At 39.2% G+C, this 18,573-nt stretch overlaps 1 protein-coding gene across 3 annotated transcripts in view; it reads right to left on the reverse strand.

Annotated features, from left to right (window-relative positions):
• Window positions 1–18,573, reverse strand: part of SLC17A1 (solute carrier family 17 member 1) — a 39,711-nt gene that overhangs the window by 11,617 nt on the left and 9,521 nt on the right. For all 3 annotated transcript variants that reach the window (XM_059399587.1, XM_059399585.1, XM_059399586.1), the window contains exons 4-11: window positions 17,733–17,966; window positions 17,562–17,649; window positions 17,141–17,227; window positions 11,549–11,667; window positions 11,263–11,424; window positions 10,166–10,298; window positions 9,928–10,075; window positions 945–1,035 (exon numbers count right to left, since the gene is read on the reverse strand). In XM_059399587.1, the coding sequence (XP_059255570.1) occupies window positions 945–1,035; window positions 9,928–10,075; window positions 10,166–10,298; window positions 11,263–11,424; window positions 11,549–11,667; window positions 17,141–17,227; window positions 17,562–17,649; window positions 17,733–17,966 (1,062 nt within the window). The remainder of the gene's footprint in view (window positions 1–944; window positions 1,036–9,927; window positions 10,076–10,165; window positions 10,299–11,262; window positions 11,425–11,548; window positions 11,668–17,140; window positions 17,228–17,561; window positions 17,650–17,732; window positions 17,967–18,573) is intronic.

The raw sequence follows: 18,573 nt of genomic DNA on the forward strand, positions 1-18,573 counted from the left end.
CAAATAAATCAAGTTTGCCTGTAACTTACATGGTACTCTGAAGTGAGGGTGTAGTCCTTTGTAATTACAGATTTTTGCCAGCATTTTCAATCTGACTTTTTTGTGTTTTTGTCTTATGAGTGGTTTGGGGATATTATCTCTTATTCTTGGTTTGTTCATCGCAGCTGAAGCGACAGCTTGCCCATCAAGGGTCATTGCACCCGGAAGAACACAGGGCTTCATCAGGCTTTGACCTCTCTGGGATCAAGCTCTTCCTTCATTTTTCATCTCTTAAATATTCTTCTACATCTTTTTCAAGATCAGGTATGCACTGAAAATGATTGTTTCAATTTGTTAGGGCATTTTAATATCCTTAAGAGAAGGATTTCAGGTAACCTTGTCCAGGACACTTGTTGAAACACAAGTTGGCCTTTCTTTCTTTCTTTCTCTCACTTCCTTTCTTTCTTTTGCCTTTGCTTAATTTGTATTTATTTTTTAAAATTTTATTTTATTTTTTCAATGTTCCAAGATTCATTGTTTATGCACCATACCCAGTGCTCCTTTAGAGAAGGGTTGCTTTTGATCTCTAATTCTATTTGCTCCTGATTTTTCATTCCTTTTCTAACAAAACTGTATCTTGTTACTTATGTTACCATTCACCTAGCCAAATTCCTATTTGGATCAAGACACACACTCATTGTTAAAAACTCACAGAGGTTCATTTCTGTTCCCAAGACCAATGACTAAAATGTTCCCAGCACAACTACGTGATATACAATGAGAAAGAAATTACATTATCTATAGATTTGGAGGGATGCCTGATCTGACTAAGGTTAATGTGAGCGAATATCTCATTACTCATCTCCTGCTGATGTCACATCTACAATTGTTTGTGTATATATTGCTTTCTTTCTCTGTATAAGTGATATTAGAAAAGCAATCACCCATGCCTGGAGCTTTCTTACCTGATTAAGGATCACGCCGCACAGAGTAGAAGAAGTTAGTCCTCCTATCATCCCAATTAAAGTTGTAATTCCTTTAAGAAATCCATAATAACTATGCAAAAAAGAACGACAAGACACAGATATAAAGTCAGACACATGCTGCAGGAAAAGCCAACCTAACAAAATGAGGTTTAAGAGTGGTAACTGTTGATTTCCTGAATTTTGCATCCCTTCTCAAATTCCATTAAAATGTTGAAAAATGATGTGTATGGAGGTAACCTTCCTGTTTCAGTACAAAGTTAGAAAGGTTGGCTTTAACAGCAAAAACAATTCAGAAATTGAGAGAGTGAGAGCCTAGTGGAGTGAAAGCCAGCACAATTAGGAAATCTGTGAATCCAGTTGAGAAAATCAAGGTGATGTTTACTGGTGATAGGAACTGGTTTAGAGTCAATACAAAAGTAAAGGACACTGTTCACCCGGTCTCTTCCCACAGTCCCAGAGCTACTGGTCACAGTGATTGCTCCCAGTACACGGATGAGGAAGCTGGAAGCTTAGCGTCCAAGCAGCTGTCCGTGGCCAGTCCTGGGTACCCAAACCCAGCTCAGCAGAAAGCAGGAAAAACCATGGAAAATGATCAATAGAGTAAGGGCCAAATCCATCAGCCATAGAGAACAAGGAGGTGACTTTTGGAAAGCAGAATCTCTGTCTTACCAAGAGATTAGTTCTCTCCCGGCGCACGGGATGGGGGTGGGGGGCAGTCTTTGCCTCTCCTGTTCAACAGATTTTACCATTAAAGGTTCTGTTTCCTTTTCTTCCAAGAGTGAGGGTTTTTTATTTTGTTTTGTTCTGTTCATTTCATTTCCCTAGGTCTATTTTATTCCTATTCTGCCTTTACCTATTCAGTACGGGAGGTAATAGTTTGTCTATTAGTTTCTCTGTCCCTTAATCAGAGAGGCATGACATACGGACTGAGAATCCCTGCATGTTGAGTTGTATGAGGTCACTGGGTGGAAATTTGATCTGATTTTTAGGGGGAGCTGGAGAGTGTGTTCTAATGTATAAATAAGAACATTTATGGTTATCAGCAACGACAGATGTAGATTGGTACAGAAACCACCAGTTGTCCCCAGAATTTATAGTTCTCCTTTTCATTTTAGCAATAGGACCCCTAGGGTTTTTGTGGGAATTGGGCTACATATGCCTTTTGTGAGCTTCTGTCACATTTGCCTTCAGGAACCCCTTTCCCCATAAAAATATTAAAAGTTATATTTATGACTGTGTATATGTGTGTTGATGGACATTTCAGTTTCATCTAAATTGTCAGACTTACTAGCAGGAAGTTGCTCATAATATTCTGTTATTTCTTTTTCATACTCTAAACTTACCATAATATACTCTGTCATTACTGATACTGATAATTTTTCTCTACTTTTCTTTTTTTTTTTTAAAGATTTTATTTATTTGACAGAGATCACAAGCAGGCAGAGAGGCAGGCAAAGAGAGGGTGGAAGGGAGGCCCGATGTGGGGCTCGATCCCAGCACCCTGGGATCATGACCTGAGCCTAAGGCAGAGGCTTAACCCACTGAGCCACCCAGGTGCCCCTATTTTTCTTAATCAGTTTTCATTATTTCATTACTTTTATTATTTTCCAAATAACCAACTTTTGGCATTGATGGTTTTATGTATAATTTTTTGTCCTGATCTTCATAATTTGGGGGGAGGGTTAATTTGCTGTTTTTCTAGCTACTTGAGATAAGAAACACGATTATTGTTTAAGACTTAACTGCTTTTCAATACATATGTTTAAAGCTATACATTTCTCTCTGGGCATGATTTTAAAAGCATTCCATATGCTTTGAAATGTTCTACATCATCATGATTTAGTCAAAGTATTTTCTAATTCCAATTGTGATTCCTTTGACTGAAGTATTAGTCTCAAAGCAATGGGGGTTATGTATCTTTTGCTTTTGATGGTAACCTTAGTTCACTGTGATCAAAGAATATATTCTGAATAATTTCAAGCGTTTTAAATCCATTGCAGCTTGCTCTGTGACCCAGCATATCACCAATTTCAACAACTGTCCCATAGGCAAGTGAAAATAACTTAAATTCTCTCCTTGTTGAGGGAACTGTGGTCTTCCACATATGTCAATCAGGTCAACTCTGTTCATTTTTGTTGCTTTTCTAGTCATCCATATTCTTACTGATTTTGTCTACCTGTTTTTGTCCAATCTTTTGAAAGAGGTTATGAAAAGTTCTTCCTACATTGTAAATTTGTCTAGTTCTTTGAGTTCTTTCAATTCATAATGAACATAAATTAAAGCTGTGTTACTGGATTCAAACATAGAATTCTGATATTTTTCTCTCCACCATTATGAATTAACACCCTTTATTTCTAGTAGTATTCCTTTTTTTTCAGGTACTAACATAGTTATTGCAGGTTTCTCTCGGTTAATGTTTGCTTGGAATACTTCTTTGTATTCTTTCATTGCATCCTTGCTATATCCTCATGTTTAATGTGTGTCTTTTATTTGCAGCATAGAGCAGAATTTCCTTTATTTTTGACTTTGACAATCTTGATACTTAGAGTATTTCATCTATATTAAGTTAATATAATTACTGATATACTTGTGATTATCGGTTCACTACTTTCTTTTTGAACTTTCTCATATGCCATTTTTTCTTCTAGATTCATCCATTTTATTTTTCCTTCTATGGTTTCCTTCTATTATTTCAACTGTTCTTTTCAAGCATTGAAGATGTTATAACAAGTACTTTTTACTTAAGTTTATTATGAATTTTACTTCTAGTATTTTCTCTATTTCAGAGCTTAGAAAGTTTTTAAGATTTTAATATTTTAACATTTCTGTTTATCTCCCTTCTGCTCTTTGCATTATTTCATCCTGTATTTTAGTTCCTTAAGGCAATTTGTTTAGATATGCATTTCAACTCACAAGTTACTCTCTGCTGTTTTTACAGATCAATAGTCTCTGTAATTACACACATATTCACCCTCCCTGATTGCTCCTCAGTCCTTCTATTATATTCAGATTTCAGTAGGGATTTCTTTTTACCCAAACATTTTCTTTTAGTATCTCTTTTAGTGAAGATCCACTAATGACAGTTTCTCTGTTGGAAAACATTTTTATTTTGCTTTGATTTTGAAGTATATTTTCACTAGGCATAAAATTCTAGGTTGACATTTATTTATTTTTTAGCATGTTGTAGAGTTCGTATCATTATCTTATGGTTTTCTTGGTTTCTGTTGAAACGTTAGATGTCAGGCATATTATTGCTACTTGAAAGTGACATGCCTTTTTGCCCTAGTTCCTTTTAAGATTTTTTTTGTCTTTGGTTTTTAGCATTCTTACTATATATACGTGTGTGTGTATGTATGTGTATATATATTATATATTGTATATGTTATTATATTATATATTAATATATGTTATATATTTTGTATTATATGTACTTATATATTATATATTATAATTTACATTTCATCATGTTTTAAAAAATTTACAGAGCTTTGTGTATATGTGGTTTACTATCTCATTACTTTTGGATTATTCTCTTAAAATATTGCTTATGTTACATTTTATCTTTCTTTTCCTTCTGAGACTGAAGTACAAATTTGTTAGCCTTTTTACTTCATTCCACATTTCTGTTATGCTCTTTTGGTTTTTTTCCTGTGTATTTCAATTTAGATATTTCTTTATGATGTCTTTCTATTTACCAATCGTATCTTCTCTCGTGGCTAATTTGTCATTAAATCTATTTAAGATCTCAGTTTCAGATATTTTATTTTTTTCAGTTCTAGAACTTCCATTTGATTGTTTTTATAGATTCTAATACTGGTCAAGTTCTTTATCTTTTCTTCTCATTTCTTCAGTTTTTCCCCTGGTTTCCTGGGTATATTAATCATAGATATTTCAAAGTTTTTCTTCCTGATAACTTTAAATCTGTTTCAGTTGTAGGACTATTTCTAATGCATTTTGTAGTTATTGACCACATGGCCCTATCCCTTGTCATGCCTAGTAATTTTTATTAAATGCAGGACATTTTTAATAAAATGTATAGAGACTTCAAGAATGTGTTATGCTGACAATAAGTGACTCTTAATCTCACAAAACAAACTGAGGGTTGCTGGGGGGAAGGGGGTTGGGAGAAGAGGGGTGGGGTTATGGACATTGGGGACATATGTGCTATGGTGAGTGCTATGAAGTATATAAACCTGGCGATTCACAGACCTGTACCCCTGGGGATAAAAATATATTATATGTTTATAAAAAATAAAAAATTAAAAAAAAAAGAATGTGTTACGCTTTGTAAGAGAAGATTCACTCTTTTCTCTAATAAATAGACTTGGAGGGGAGGGAATGGATCACTTTAATCTAATTAGTGAATGAACTGAGATGAGGCCAGGTTTCAGTATTGATAAGACTCAAAACCTGTAGTTACCCTTCCCCCCAGTTGCTTAGGTATTGTCTTCCATGTTGTTAATGGAGTGCTCAGTATATCCAACGGGTTCCCTCCAGGGTTTGATAGTTCTTGTCTCCTTGGTATATACAGTATAGGAAATACTGCCATACTTCTCATGGTCTTAGCTTAGTTTGGTTTTGTGGGGTTTGTTTGTTTGTTTGTTTGGCCACTTGCCCCATTGAACTTCAGAATTCAGTAACTGTCTCTAAGAAAGAAATTGACTTTATGTTTAAGCTCCTTTAATTTTCAACGTTATCACTCCAACCCTGTGCAACCCAAATGCTTCACTAATTTCTCCATCCAGAGCAGCAGGCTTGTCCGGGCCAAACCTGGATTAACAGCCTTTTGGCAAATGACTCCAGGGAAAAGTGGTGAGAATGGTCAGCTCACCTTAGAGGTGCTATCCTCTAGTTTCTTTGGTCTTATAGGCCTTGGATGTTACCTGATGACTTTTAGTGAATAGTTTGGCTATTTTATTTTATTTTAAAAAATTTTAAAGTAATCTTTATAACCAGTGTGGGGCTAAAACCTTGATCTTGAACAATCTTGAGATCAAGAGTTACACACTACATTGAGGGAGCCAGCCAGGCACCCCTACTTTTGGCATTTTATTTGGTCTTTTCAGATTTTTCCCAGCTAGAATGTCAGTCATCCTCAGCTGCCCAATCCTATGTAGAAGTTGAACAGTTTTCTCAAATTTTGCTTTGCAGTTGTAAAATGCTAGGTGCATAGAAATTTAGAATATTATATCTTCTAGTGAATTAAAGTCATTCTTAAAAAATTCTTTCTTTCTAGTAATGCATCTCGCCTTAAAGTCTAGATTGGCTGATCTGTTTTCCTTTAGTTTGTTTATAATCTGCTACATTTTGTTTTTGCTTTTATTTCCATTCAGATTAACTCAAAATTTGGAAGATATAGTCCTTTTATATTTTATGTTTTCCTGATACATTTGACTTAAAATGATTCTCATTTGTTTTTTTTTCCACCTATTTTATGCTCCTTTTTAAACAATGTTCTTGATTTCTTTTTGTTTTTTTAAAGTATTTCCTTTGCACTTTTACTAACCTTCAATAGTTACCCTAGAGATTAATACATGTATTCTTGATATGTTTTAGTTTAACATAACTTAATATTTTTATAAATTCCCATTAATGAAAGCGCCTCAGGACACATATTTGTATCATCTCATCTTTTGTGTTTTTTACTGTCATTTTAATTTACATATATTTTGTATCCTATGAGGTATTGTTTTCCTTTTGTGAATTCAGTAATTACTAGATTTACTCTATTTTTTTTCCTCTCCACCTATCTTTATTTGTTCCTAAATTTCTATGCTTTATCTGTGATTATTTTGCCTCTATCCAAAGAATTCCCATTTAACAAGTTTTCATTGGAGATCTTTGCTGATGAATTCCCACAATTTGGCTGAAAATATTTTTATATTACCTTAATTCTTGAAGGAACTCTAGACCTCTAATTAATGGGGATTTTCTTTTTTTCATATTAGAGATTGGCTTCTAGCTTTCATTTTTTTCTCTTGAGAAGGCAACTCCTAGTCTTATTATTTCTTCTTTGAAAGCCATGTGCCTTTTGCATATGGCTATGTTTAAGAGATCTCTATTTCTCCCTCCCTACCTTTCTAGTTTTAGCAATTTTACTACTACTACTATGAAATTTACTTTCATTCCGTAGTTGGAGAAATAAACAGAATCCTCAGTGTCAAGAAGCCTGAGTGCCTTGACAATTTCTCTGAAAACCATTACTCATCCATAAGGTAGAGCAGTTCTTCTGATCTGAGAGTAGGTTGTAACATTTTATGGTCTAATCCTCATACCATTCAGTCCTCAAACGTGGAGTGTGATGTGGAGAGCGAAAACAAAGGTTGTTCTAATGAAGAATAATTTTCTGGACAATAATGAGCTCTAAATTGGCTTATCCTTCAGCAGCAAGAGCCCATGCTAAGAGACATTTTGAAAGTTTAAATAACCATTAAAGTAGACTTTCAATTTTATTGACAATCAATTTTTATTGATTTCATATTTTGGCATACTATGATTTAGTAGAGCCCAAATAAGATTCTGATGTCTGAACTCTACTATGGAGGGAAATTCAAGGGTATACAATCCATCCAATCAGTTAAAAATAATGAAAAGCAATTAGTCTTTTTGGAGCCTCCATTTAAGAATGTCAAGGCAATGACAGGTTCTTCTTCATTACAGAACTCTTCAGAGTTCTCTGTGCTTTTCTGCTCTTACTGCCCACCAAAGTGATGGCAGCCACTCCATTCTTAGGTCTCTGTCTCCCTCAATCTTATTTCTCAAACAATATCTTCATAAAATCACGTGTGTTTCTTTTTCCTTTCAGACCTTTGTAAGCTCCAACCTATGTAATCCCTGACAGACTCTTTAGTTCTAACAAAGACTGAATTTCCCTGAGAAAACAAATTAGAAATGTATTCTCTAAGGGAGCTGTTTGTAATAGGCAAGGGAGGTATATGATTAGGAACATGTCTTGCTTAAATAAGTTTGGTCTCCATCCCATTAATAAACAATAGTTTAAGCAACACAAATAGGTATGGTTGATCGATAACACACATATGCCCTAAAGATTGAGGATGAACTAGCTTGAGAGACTAAGAATTTTTTCCAGTTTGTATCTTATCTTTGTAGTATCTCTGACTACAAAATTACCTAGCTGATAGGGAATTTGGGTCCATTGGAATGATGCAACTCAGACCAAGCCCTGTATAATTCAAGCCATTGCTGATTGAGATGATTTCACATCCTACTGACCAGATGCTAGCAAATAGCCCTGTTGATGGAGTGAGTACAGATAGTCAGCCACAGAAGCAGACATACATAGTGCTCAGTGTTTATTGCTGTGTGATTTACATAAATTCTTTTCTTGGTCTTTTGCTTCCCCACCCATACTATGTGGGTGATACCTCATTTACACTGGGGCATGACAGGCACATAAAAAGTACTCTGTAAATCCTAGCTACTTGTAATTTCCTTTCCCTATTTCTGTATACATTATTTTTTTAAAGATGTGTTTATTTGTTTTAGAGAGAGAGAGCATGAGCAGGAGGGGCAGAGAGAGAGGGAGAGAGAATCTCAAGCAGACTCGGCACTGATCATGGAGCCCCACATGGGCCTCGATCCCAGTACCCTGAGATCATGACCTGAGCCAAAACCAAGAGTCGGGTGCTTAACCGATTGCGCCACCTAGGCGCCCCTATTTCTGAATACATTTTTGATTTCAAACTGCATATGGCTCAGTTGACACTGTGCTTTCTGTATCAAATAATCCTTATATATTTTGATATAATTCCAAGTAATCAGAATACTAGTGGACATTTTAAAGAAGGGTCTTGGAACTGAACAAAAGAAGTGAACTCATGTCCTCATTACTCTGGCACTCACCTCGTGTAGATGTAATGAACAAGACTCTTTATAAGAATCAAGATAAGTAGATTATTCATTGTTGATTTCACCTCTCTACCCCACGGCCACTGCTTTGCTAAACTTCAGAGAATTCTGTTCCTACTGGATCCGTGTTCTCCAGGACTACTAGTCCCATAAAGCATAATGTAAACAGTGCCCCCAGAATTATGCAAATGGCCGGGCTGCTTCCATCAGTCACACTTGGTGCATCTTTTTTTTTTTTTTTAGGATTATTTATTTATTTGTTTGACAGAGAGAGACACAGAGAGAGAGGGAACATAAGCATGGGAAGTAGGAGAGGGAGAAGCAGGCTTCCTGCTGGGCAGGGAGCCTCATGTGGGCCTCGATCCCAGGATTCTGGGATTATGACCTGAGTCAAAGGCAGAAGCTTAATGACTGAGTCACCCAGGTACCCCACTTAGTGTGTCTTTAAAAAAAAAAAAAAAAAAAAGCATCCCAGTAAAAGCAAGAGATCTTTGCAGACGGATCTGGATTAAACTCCCAGGTAAGATCCCAAACCAGTGATAAGATCTTAGGCTGACAAGTATCTGACCTTCAGTTTCCTTAACCCAACCCTGGTGTGTTGTCATGAAGAGTCATAATATATAAACATGCATTCAGTACAAGGGCAATGGGAAGCAGGTACCCATATATAGTGTTTGCTATGGGCTAGGCACTATTCTGTGTACTTGACCGAAATTAACTTATTTCACCCTCTAATAACTCTATGAGGTAAGCATTCCCTTATCATTCCCATTTTAGAGGTGTGGAACAGGCCCAGAGCAGGTAAGTAATTTGTTTGAGTGGTCATGCTGTTATTAAACTGGACCTTCTGACTTTAGAATCTGTGCTCTGAATCACTGGGCTATACTATACGCACACACACGTGTGTGCATGTATGAGTTGCAAACATTAATATTACCATTAGGTATCTAATGATTACTTACACTATATGAATGAACTATATTGATGCTACTTCTGGAAACATTTTGGCCTGCTGGCCACAAACAAGAAATAGTTGTATTCTTAAAACACTCTCAAGAGCTGAGGTGCAGGAAAGAGATTTGTAAAACCCTACCTGGGAGCAATATCCAAGCCATTTATGAGTACTCCGGCCATGCAGAAGGCTCCTGTTGAACTGGCAAGTATCAGGAAGATGGTAATGCTAGAGAAGCTGAAACTCCAGTAGAGCAGGCACATGCTGAAGAAGGGAGGCAGGAGAAGTCCTGGGGAGGGATTCAGACCCCACAGTTAGGGGCATCCCAAAGATTGGGCAATGGGCCGCAAGGTGCTTGAACATCCCGGCTGTTCCTTACCTAGTGTGTTGAAGAGTTTCCGGATGGTAACTAAGCGGAGAATATTCCTGGACAGGAAGAAGTCTGTCAGGTGACCTGCTAGGATACCAAAGCTCCAGGCAAACAAAGAGGGGAGGGCTGACAGCAGCCCGTTCTGGGAAGTAAACATTAATATGAGGGTGAGTATGATAGGTAGAGTCAACCCGACACTAAAATTAAGTACTGAAAATTTGTAATTGCCGTACAAGCAGCCATCAACGTGCAACCTCAGGATTCCCACTTGGGGCCAAATCACCCATAAGAAAGAGGAAAACAGTTCTGGGGTCAGGAAGAGTTGTCAGAGTCTGTCCGGTGTTCTCTTCCTAGTGTCACAGCACCTGAAAGTACTGGAGCATCAAGATCGGAAGACTATAGTCGGGAATGGGGACTGCAGGCCCTAGGCAAGGGGGTAGAGCTAGTAATGACAGCGATTACAGACATTCGTATGGTGCTTGTTTTGAACCACTGCTGTGAATCCTTTCAAACCATCCATGATCTCGTGAAGAATGACACTGAATCAGAGAGCACTTGGCCCTGAGGCTGGATTACTGGAGGTTGGCTAATGCATGGCACTTTGGGCATTCCATTTCTATAGGGGTCTTTTTGGTTATTATGGTCTTGAACATAATATTCAGGGAAGAGTGGTTTTCCAAGTCAGACAAGCAATGAGAGTGCCCATCCTTTCAGAGCAAAACCCGAGTCATGGGTTCTCAAATCAGGACGTGTTGCCTTATCCCAGGAAATAGATTGGTTGTGAGCTGGGAAGGATGTCATGGAAGGATCCCAGTCTCTGTAGGGAATGATGGTGTTGAGCCTTAACTAATACTAATTAGAGTGATCATGCAGTGAATGGGAGGTAGGGAACCTGTGGGAACATGAGTGTGCCTGTTGTGGAAGGGCCAGATACTGTGCCTAAGCCCTTTGTTCTGGGAAACGTTAACATAAGAATTGGAAAGAATTGAGTTTCCAATACAGCTAAACAGTGTAGGGGCGAACAAGAGCTTGGATTAGAGTCATAAGAAACAAAGAAATGAGCAGAGTCCTTCATAAAGTTAAAAAGAGAACACAGATTGACTTACTTCTTTTATATTCACACGAAGCTTGGAGTTGATAAATGTTGGAGTGTAAAAAACCATGATGTTATTTGTCCAGTGAAAAGCAAAGGAACCTAAAGCAATGGCCCAGACTGGGAGAGACTTAATCATAGCTTTGATCGGCAAAGACTGTGTCCTTGAGCTGACCTGGAAGCAAAACAAAAACAAAAAACAAACCCTGTTTAACTGTTAGCACATTAGGACAAGTGGGAACATGGTTTCATTTGTCACAGAATCTGGGAGATACCACAGTGGAGCATCTGTGTTCTACCTGCTGGCTGAGGGAGGACAAGATGTATTCCTTCTCACTGATGCTTATACATGGGTGGTCCTTTGGGTCGTCATAGAACAGAACAAACCAGAGAAGACTTAGGGCACAGCCACAAGCACCTATCAAAGCAGGACAGGTTAGAATCGAAATTGCTTCTGTCTGTAGTAAGTTTCTTTCCCAAATTGGCATTTGTCATTATCAATCAGAGAACCTGGACCTCCTCTTCTTTAGAACTTTGCAACAAGGCTTATGTTTTTGACAGTCCTCTCTGGATCTGCAGCTCCCTCTGCTTACACTGCGAGTTTTGCAGAGAGCATGGGAAGCCCTCTAGCCTCTCCTGTTCAAGACTCTGTATCCCTTCAGTCATCATAGTGGGACTCCCTGCTCTTAGGCCTTCATCTTTTTAGTTTCCCAGTATGTTTCCACTGTGAGAATATGGCACAGCTGAGCCCTCACAGGGCTTGACAATCACTTACCTTTGAGAGCTACATCTTGGCCATGCTCTTAAGATTCAGCCCAGGCTGGGGGGATTATACAAGTCCTCTGGGAAGAATCATGTGTTAGGACCAGGGAGTATGTACTACCCAGTCACTCTTGACAAATATTGATTAAATGCTCATGATTGTACCATTCACTGTTTTATATGCTGGGGATGTAGCAATGAATAAAACACAAAAATTCTGTCTTCATAGAGTTTACTTTCTCGTGGATGAGAAAGGGATGACTGAAAAGTAAATAAGTAAAAGGTATTAAATGTCAGTGATAAGAGCTATGGAGAGAAGTTATGGGGGCAGGGGTGGGGTGGGGAGTGTCATGCTCAGTAAAGGCTGGGACATAGATATGGGGCAAGGACATTCCAGACAGAGCAGAGATCATGAGGTCATGAGGCCAGTGTGTCTGGAGAGGAAACAAGGGGATGGCGGGAAAGGTTGAGGACAAGAGGTGATAGGACCAGACCATGTGGAAACCTGGAACCACTGTAAGATCTTAGACTTTTACAACACTCTTTTCAACAGCATTAAAAGGATATTTCTACCATATACTCTTTCCATGTCATTCTGTGACCTGAGTACCCAGTCCCAAGGCAAAACGTAAATGGAGAGAGGTTACTATCTAATAAATACATGTGTAATATGTACATTTTAATATATTATTTCAGTCGACTCAGGAACTTTTCCAAATGAGAATACAGATGTTCAGAAAGGTCCCATCCTTGCCCCAGGACACACGGTTAATAAGTGGTAATTGACACTTAGCATGAATTATATTTTTAGAGCTGGAGTAGAGTTGTTGAGGAGCAGCCTGGGGCAGAGCTTTGAGGAAAGACAAGAGTTAATGGGGTAGAAGAGGATGAGTTTACAAAAGGATGAGACAGATGGCCAGAAGAACAGGGTCCAGGGCACGAGGCATAGGCATCACTGGTGATAGATGTGATTGAGAGCTCAGGTCAGATGTGGACTGGAGAACTTCCATCTGGCTTATGGGCATGGAGGTTTGACCAGCTCTAACATTTGTGAGGCCTAGGGCAAGACGAGACATGGAAATCCACATGAATGTTTAAGTTACAGATTTATTAAGAAACTTAAAGTGTGTCTCCTTATCCTATGTTGACAAAAATGTAACTTCAAAATGACCTGGAGAGAAACTTCTGGTTTCTTACCCAGCATTTAAGGAACTGGATAGTCATCCTCATGATAAGAAAAATGTTGAACAAAGTAAAAATCAACAACTCTTCTTTGATCTCAGAAAATTGAGGCCATAGGACAAATTACTGTACCCAAAATTGGATGCAGAGACTCACAACTTCCTGGAACAGAAGCCCGGAAGCAGAAAACTGCATGGGAACAAGTACCAGGGTAAGAAAGCCTGGGAATTGATTAATCCTGGCAATTAAGCAGTAGGCTGTGTGGACAAGTTTGAGAGTTAAAAAAATCTGGAGTGGGGGGAATCCTGGAGGGATCCTCATACTTTTGAGAGTTCTACCTTTAGGAGACCTAGCCAGGTTCTCACAGTGAAGATCAAACAAAAATTCCTACATCCTTTTAGCAGGAGAAAGGAAAAGTGGCTGTTTTGAATTATGCCTAGAGCATTCTGTTCTTAACAAAGCCTGCTATGAAGGGAAACTTCTACCAGAGTCTAACCAGCTTACCTGAGAGGAAATACTCAACTGCTACTCCCTCCGGCCTTCCTGTCTTACCTAATGGGGAGCATACCGGGAAGGATTTCTGAAGGCGAAGCCCAGAGGCACAGGCTTACCAAAAGACTGAGAGTAACCATAAGACCATAGAACACTGTCTTCCCCACAATCACCTTACCACCACATCAGCAGTTTCCCTGTATAAAAATGGGAATACAAATGGAAAAACTGCATGTGTCAAACCTCATTTAAGAATACTGTTAAAAAAAAAAAAAGAGGGAATTATTATCTCTGAAACTAGAGCTATAACACAATAAGCAATGTCTAACCCCTAGCAAAGCCAGGTAAACATAAAACCTCACATTGAAAGACTGTTTCCATTCCTCTTATCCAGTACATCTTATGGAGCTTTCAACAACAAAAAAATCACAAGGTTTCCCAAAAGACAAAAAAATATAGTTTGAAGACAGCAAGCCCTGGGACTGATTCAGAAATGCAGAGATGTTGGAATTATCAAATCAAGAATTTCAAACAACCATGATTATATTGCTAAGAGCTCTTATAAAAAATGGGACAACACACAAGAGTATATGATTCACATAAGCAGACAGATAAAAACTCTTAAGAATAAAATCAACAGGAAATGCTAGAAATGAAAAACACTAATCTAGAAATGAAAAATGCCTTTAGTGAGCTCATCAATAGACTAGGCATGACCAAGGAAGGAATCACTGAGCTTGAAGAAATGTCTGTAGAAATTTCCAAAACTGAACTGCAAAACTGAGCTTGAAGAAATGTCTGTAGAAATTTCCAAAACTGAATTGCAAAGAATAAAAATGACAGGTATCCAAGAATTATGGGACAATTACGAAAGGTGTAATATATACATATGGTACTATCAGAAGGAGAAGAAAGAGAAAGAATGGGAGAAATATTTGAAGGATTGTTAGAGTCTTCCAAAATTAATGATAGATGCCAAACCACAGAGACAGGAAACTCAAGAGAACACCAAAAGGGTAAATACAAAAAAATTCACACTAAGGCATATTATATTCAAACTACAGAAAATGTAAGACAAAAATTTTTTAAAGAAACCTGAGGAAGAATGAGGTTTAAAATAAGGATTCTTAGATTCTACTGATCACAAATCCCTGGTCACTGTGGTCTGAGGCTTGACCTACCCAGAGCTGATTCCCATACCATTAGAAGTTTCAGTTAGTTATTTGTCGAAATTCTTGTCTTCCCCATCATACTCCATTTACATCTGCAAGCAGTTTTGCCTGCCCCTCATTGGCCAAGTCTAAATTCAGTGGATGTGCTGAAGAGTACTGAGAAGTCTGAAAAGCCTTGGTGGTTTTTGAGCTAAAACTTCTGGGAGTGATGACTAGGAGTGATGGACATGGGCTCTGGAGAGTATATAATCTTGACCCCACAGACAACACAGAGGGCCTGGCTGGAGGGGGCCAAGAATGGGCGCAGCGTGGAATCAGGGCAGCTCTGAGTGAAGCCACAAATGATCTTGTCAAGAGGTATCTTTTTTTTTTTTTTTTTAAAGGTTTTATTTATTTATTTGACATAGAGGAATCACAAGTAGATGGAGAGGCAGATAGAGAGAGAGAGAGAGGGAAGCAGGCTCCCGGCTGAGCAGAGAGCCCGATGCGGGACTCGATCCCAGGACCCCGAGATCATGACCTGAGCCGAAGGCAGCGGCTTAACCCACTGAGCCACCCAGGCGTCCCGTCAAGAGGTATCTTGATGATGAGACACATATGTGGCTCAGTCAGTTTAACTTCTGCCTTTGGCTCAGGTCATGATCCCAGGGTCCTGGGATCAAGTCCCATATCAGACTCCTTGCTCAGAGGAGAGTCTGCTTTTCCCCTCTGCCCGCTGCTCCCCCTGTTTGTGCTTTCTCTCACATACTCACAAATAAATTAATGTCTCAATGGCAGAATGGGTCAGACACAAGTCAGAAGTTGAGAGGTCTGGAAGGATGGGGTAGTAGGTAAGAACAGGATGAGCAATAATTTCCACTGTTCAAAGAGAGGTGACATGAGAGAGAAGGCAGGCAAAAGGGAGCCATTTTCGAGACTTGAGGAGACTAGAGAAGTTTTGAGAAGTTCAAAATAGTCCTTGTGGAGGGAAACTTAGCAGGCTGGACAGCTGTTTTAAGCACAAATGTGAGTTTATGATCCCATTTGCTCTTCTGGGAGCCTTTCTCCAGCAATTAGAAGCTGCTCGAAAGCAGACGTTATTTTGTTCTTTAAAATGGTGTGGATCTAATTTATTTATTAATTATTATTATTATTATTTATGGGGAAGAATAAATAAAGATTGAGAAGAACTTTCAGATGAAACCGGGACCAGCCATTTGGCCTCTGTGGGCATGGTGTGATGCCTTACCATAAAGACTTGTGGAGGCAGATGCCTAAATCCCTACCCTGCTACCCTCTAAGCCTTTCCCCCATTCCAGGTGCCTCCATCTGAGGCAGTTCATGGGAAAGCTGCTGACCCAGGACAACGAATAGTGCCTCTCTCTGAGCTTCATGGAGCCACCCGGGAGAACAGCAGATGACCTTTGTCACTGTGCACATGTTTATGACATTGGAATATGAATATGCCATGTGTGTTGGAGGTCATCCAGCCTCTGATCAGCGCTGATGGGCAGCATTAATTATCGAGCTTGTCTTTCAAGGAGCACAAACCTCAGCTTCCTGTTATTACTCTGATTACTTTTAATTTTGTAATACAGAGCAGGTGTGCATTTTTCTTCTGTGCATGCTTTTTCTCCCAAGCTAGACAGTCCCAGTTCTTTCGGCCCCCTTCCTGGTGCAGGGTTTGGGTACTGTCACTATACTCATCATCACTTACTACTGATGACTAATCTAGTGATGAAGAGCAATGGAATCTGGAGGACTCGAGGCGTGTTTCCACATTGTGGCTTTGCCATGTGCATTGGGTGTCTTTGTTTGTCCCTCTAGACCCACTGTTCACCCTTCTGTATCCTACTTTGGTCACAGATGGCTGGCTTGAAGGAACATCACCAGGTGCTTGTGCTTTCTGCTTTCTAAATTGATTTGGCAAGCAGCCTGAGAAGAAGGTAAGGAAGAGAGTTGAGTGAGATTGGGGGGTCTTCCCTGACAACTCCTTCGTAGCATCGCTTCAGTCTGTATGCTCCTTTTTATGAACAGTAGTGGCTCATCCCTTTTCTCAAGGGTTTCCTATAAGGGGTATGGATCTCTAGTACCTACATGATAGAATTGCAGAGCTTATGTACAATAACACATAAATAATTCTGCTTGTAATGTGAAATTAATGAATGTTGCCTTCTCTCTTTCAATGAGGTTCATGATTTTAAGTGTCATTAGCTTTATATAAATTATTACCTGATAGTTTTTACTTTTAATTTTTTTTTTCAATTCTGAATAATGACTGGGATGTTATAGAAAGAGACTTACCAAAAATGTAGAAGGCCATGGGCCAGCCCAGGGATTGGCAGATGAATCCAGTCACAAGCAGAACAATGAAGGACCCCAACAGAATTCCTAATCAGAGGGCACAAAGAACACCCCTAAGGAACATAAGCATCTGAGAATAGAGATAACACAGCCTCATGGTAGCAATAAACAATTTCCAAAGAAATACATTCATAAAGCAGAATACTGAATGTAAAGCAGAAAAGAATGAAATATTTTTCCTAAGAAAAATAAAAAAGACCTAAAGAAGGTCTTTCTTTAGACAGTCTCCATATATTTAAAACAAAGATGCTGGAACAGATGGTTTCCAAAGCCCCAGACACTTGAAAAGACACAGGTCAAGGAGAACGTGACAGAATGACATGGTAGCAGGATTCAAACACTCTATGCCTTACGTCATTACCTGATAGACTCAGGGAGGTAAGTCGGCCTCGTTCCAAGGGAGGAGCCCACTTGACCCACACGACATGCTGAGCTATGGATATCAACCCCTGCAATCAGAAGGATGCAACATTTGATTTCTGATACTTTCTGTGCGCTTAAACCCTGCTCAGGATTTGCAGTATCTGAATACCTGGGCTGCTCCCTGGGCTACCCGGCATGCCAGGAGGAAAGCTTCTCCACCTTCAGCTGCCATTGGCATTAACAGGCTAAGCAGAGAGCTGAGGAGGAATGCAAAGCCAATCATTTTCTTGATGGAGTATTTTTCAGACAAGTATCCAGCAGGAATTTGGGTGATGAGTGCACCATAGAAGATGGAACTGAAGATGAAGCCCTGGATTTGGGGGTTCCAGTTATACACGGGGTTCTGAAAGAAACAAGGAGACACATGGAGCCACTCTACATCCTGTGAATTACTGTGATAGAGATGCAGGGGACCTGCTCTACCAGCCCACAAGCTCCCCTCTGCCTCATTTTCATCATGGGATCCTTGCTGTTCCTTCGACACATCTTCTCCTGTGTGTACTGTCATGTAACAGTGGCGTTTTCAACTATAATGTGAAGTCCTTGCCATTGAGAGCACCCTCTGTGGCCCCAGGACAGCATGGACATTTATTACTTGTTTCCGGAACATTGCCACACTGCACGTCAGCCCTTCTGTAGAGTACTACACCCACTGCAATCATGAATGTCCTCTTGCCTTTTCTTGTCCTCTTACTCCTCCAGTAAGTTAACCTCATCCACAAAACAACATTCCCCCACATCCAGGCTACTCCCAGAGAGAGGAAATAGTGATAGATCAAATCACAAAAAGATGATCATGGGCTGAACTGGAAATGGTTGGATGAAACAGTGAAGGGAGAAGGCTATTTCTCTCTTATTTTTTTTGGTTTGGTGTCTCTTCTTTTCTAAAATGTTCTAAATGTCTTGTTTTTCCATAAGCCTGACCATCTTGGCTTTGAGCTGCTGTATGT

The sequence above is a fragment of the Mustela nigripes genome, chromosome 5 (assembly GCF_022355385.1).
Source record: "Mustela nigripes isolate SB6536 chromosome 5, MUSNIG.SB6536, whole genome shotgun sequence".
Lineage (NCBI taxonomy): Eukaryota > Metazoa > Chordata > Mammalia > Carnivora > Mustelidae > Mustela > Mustela nigripes.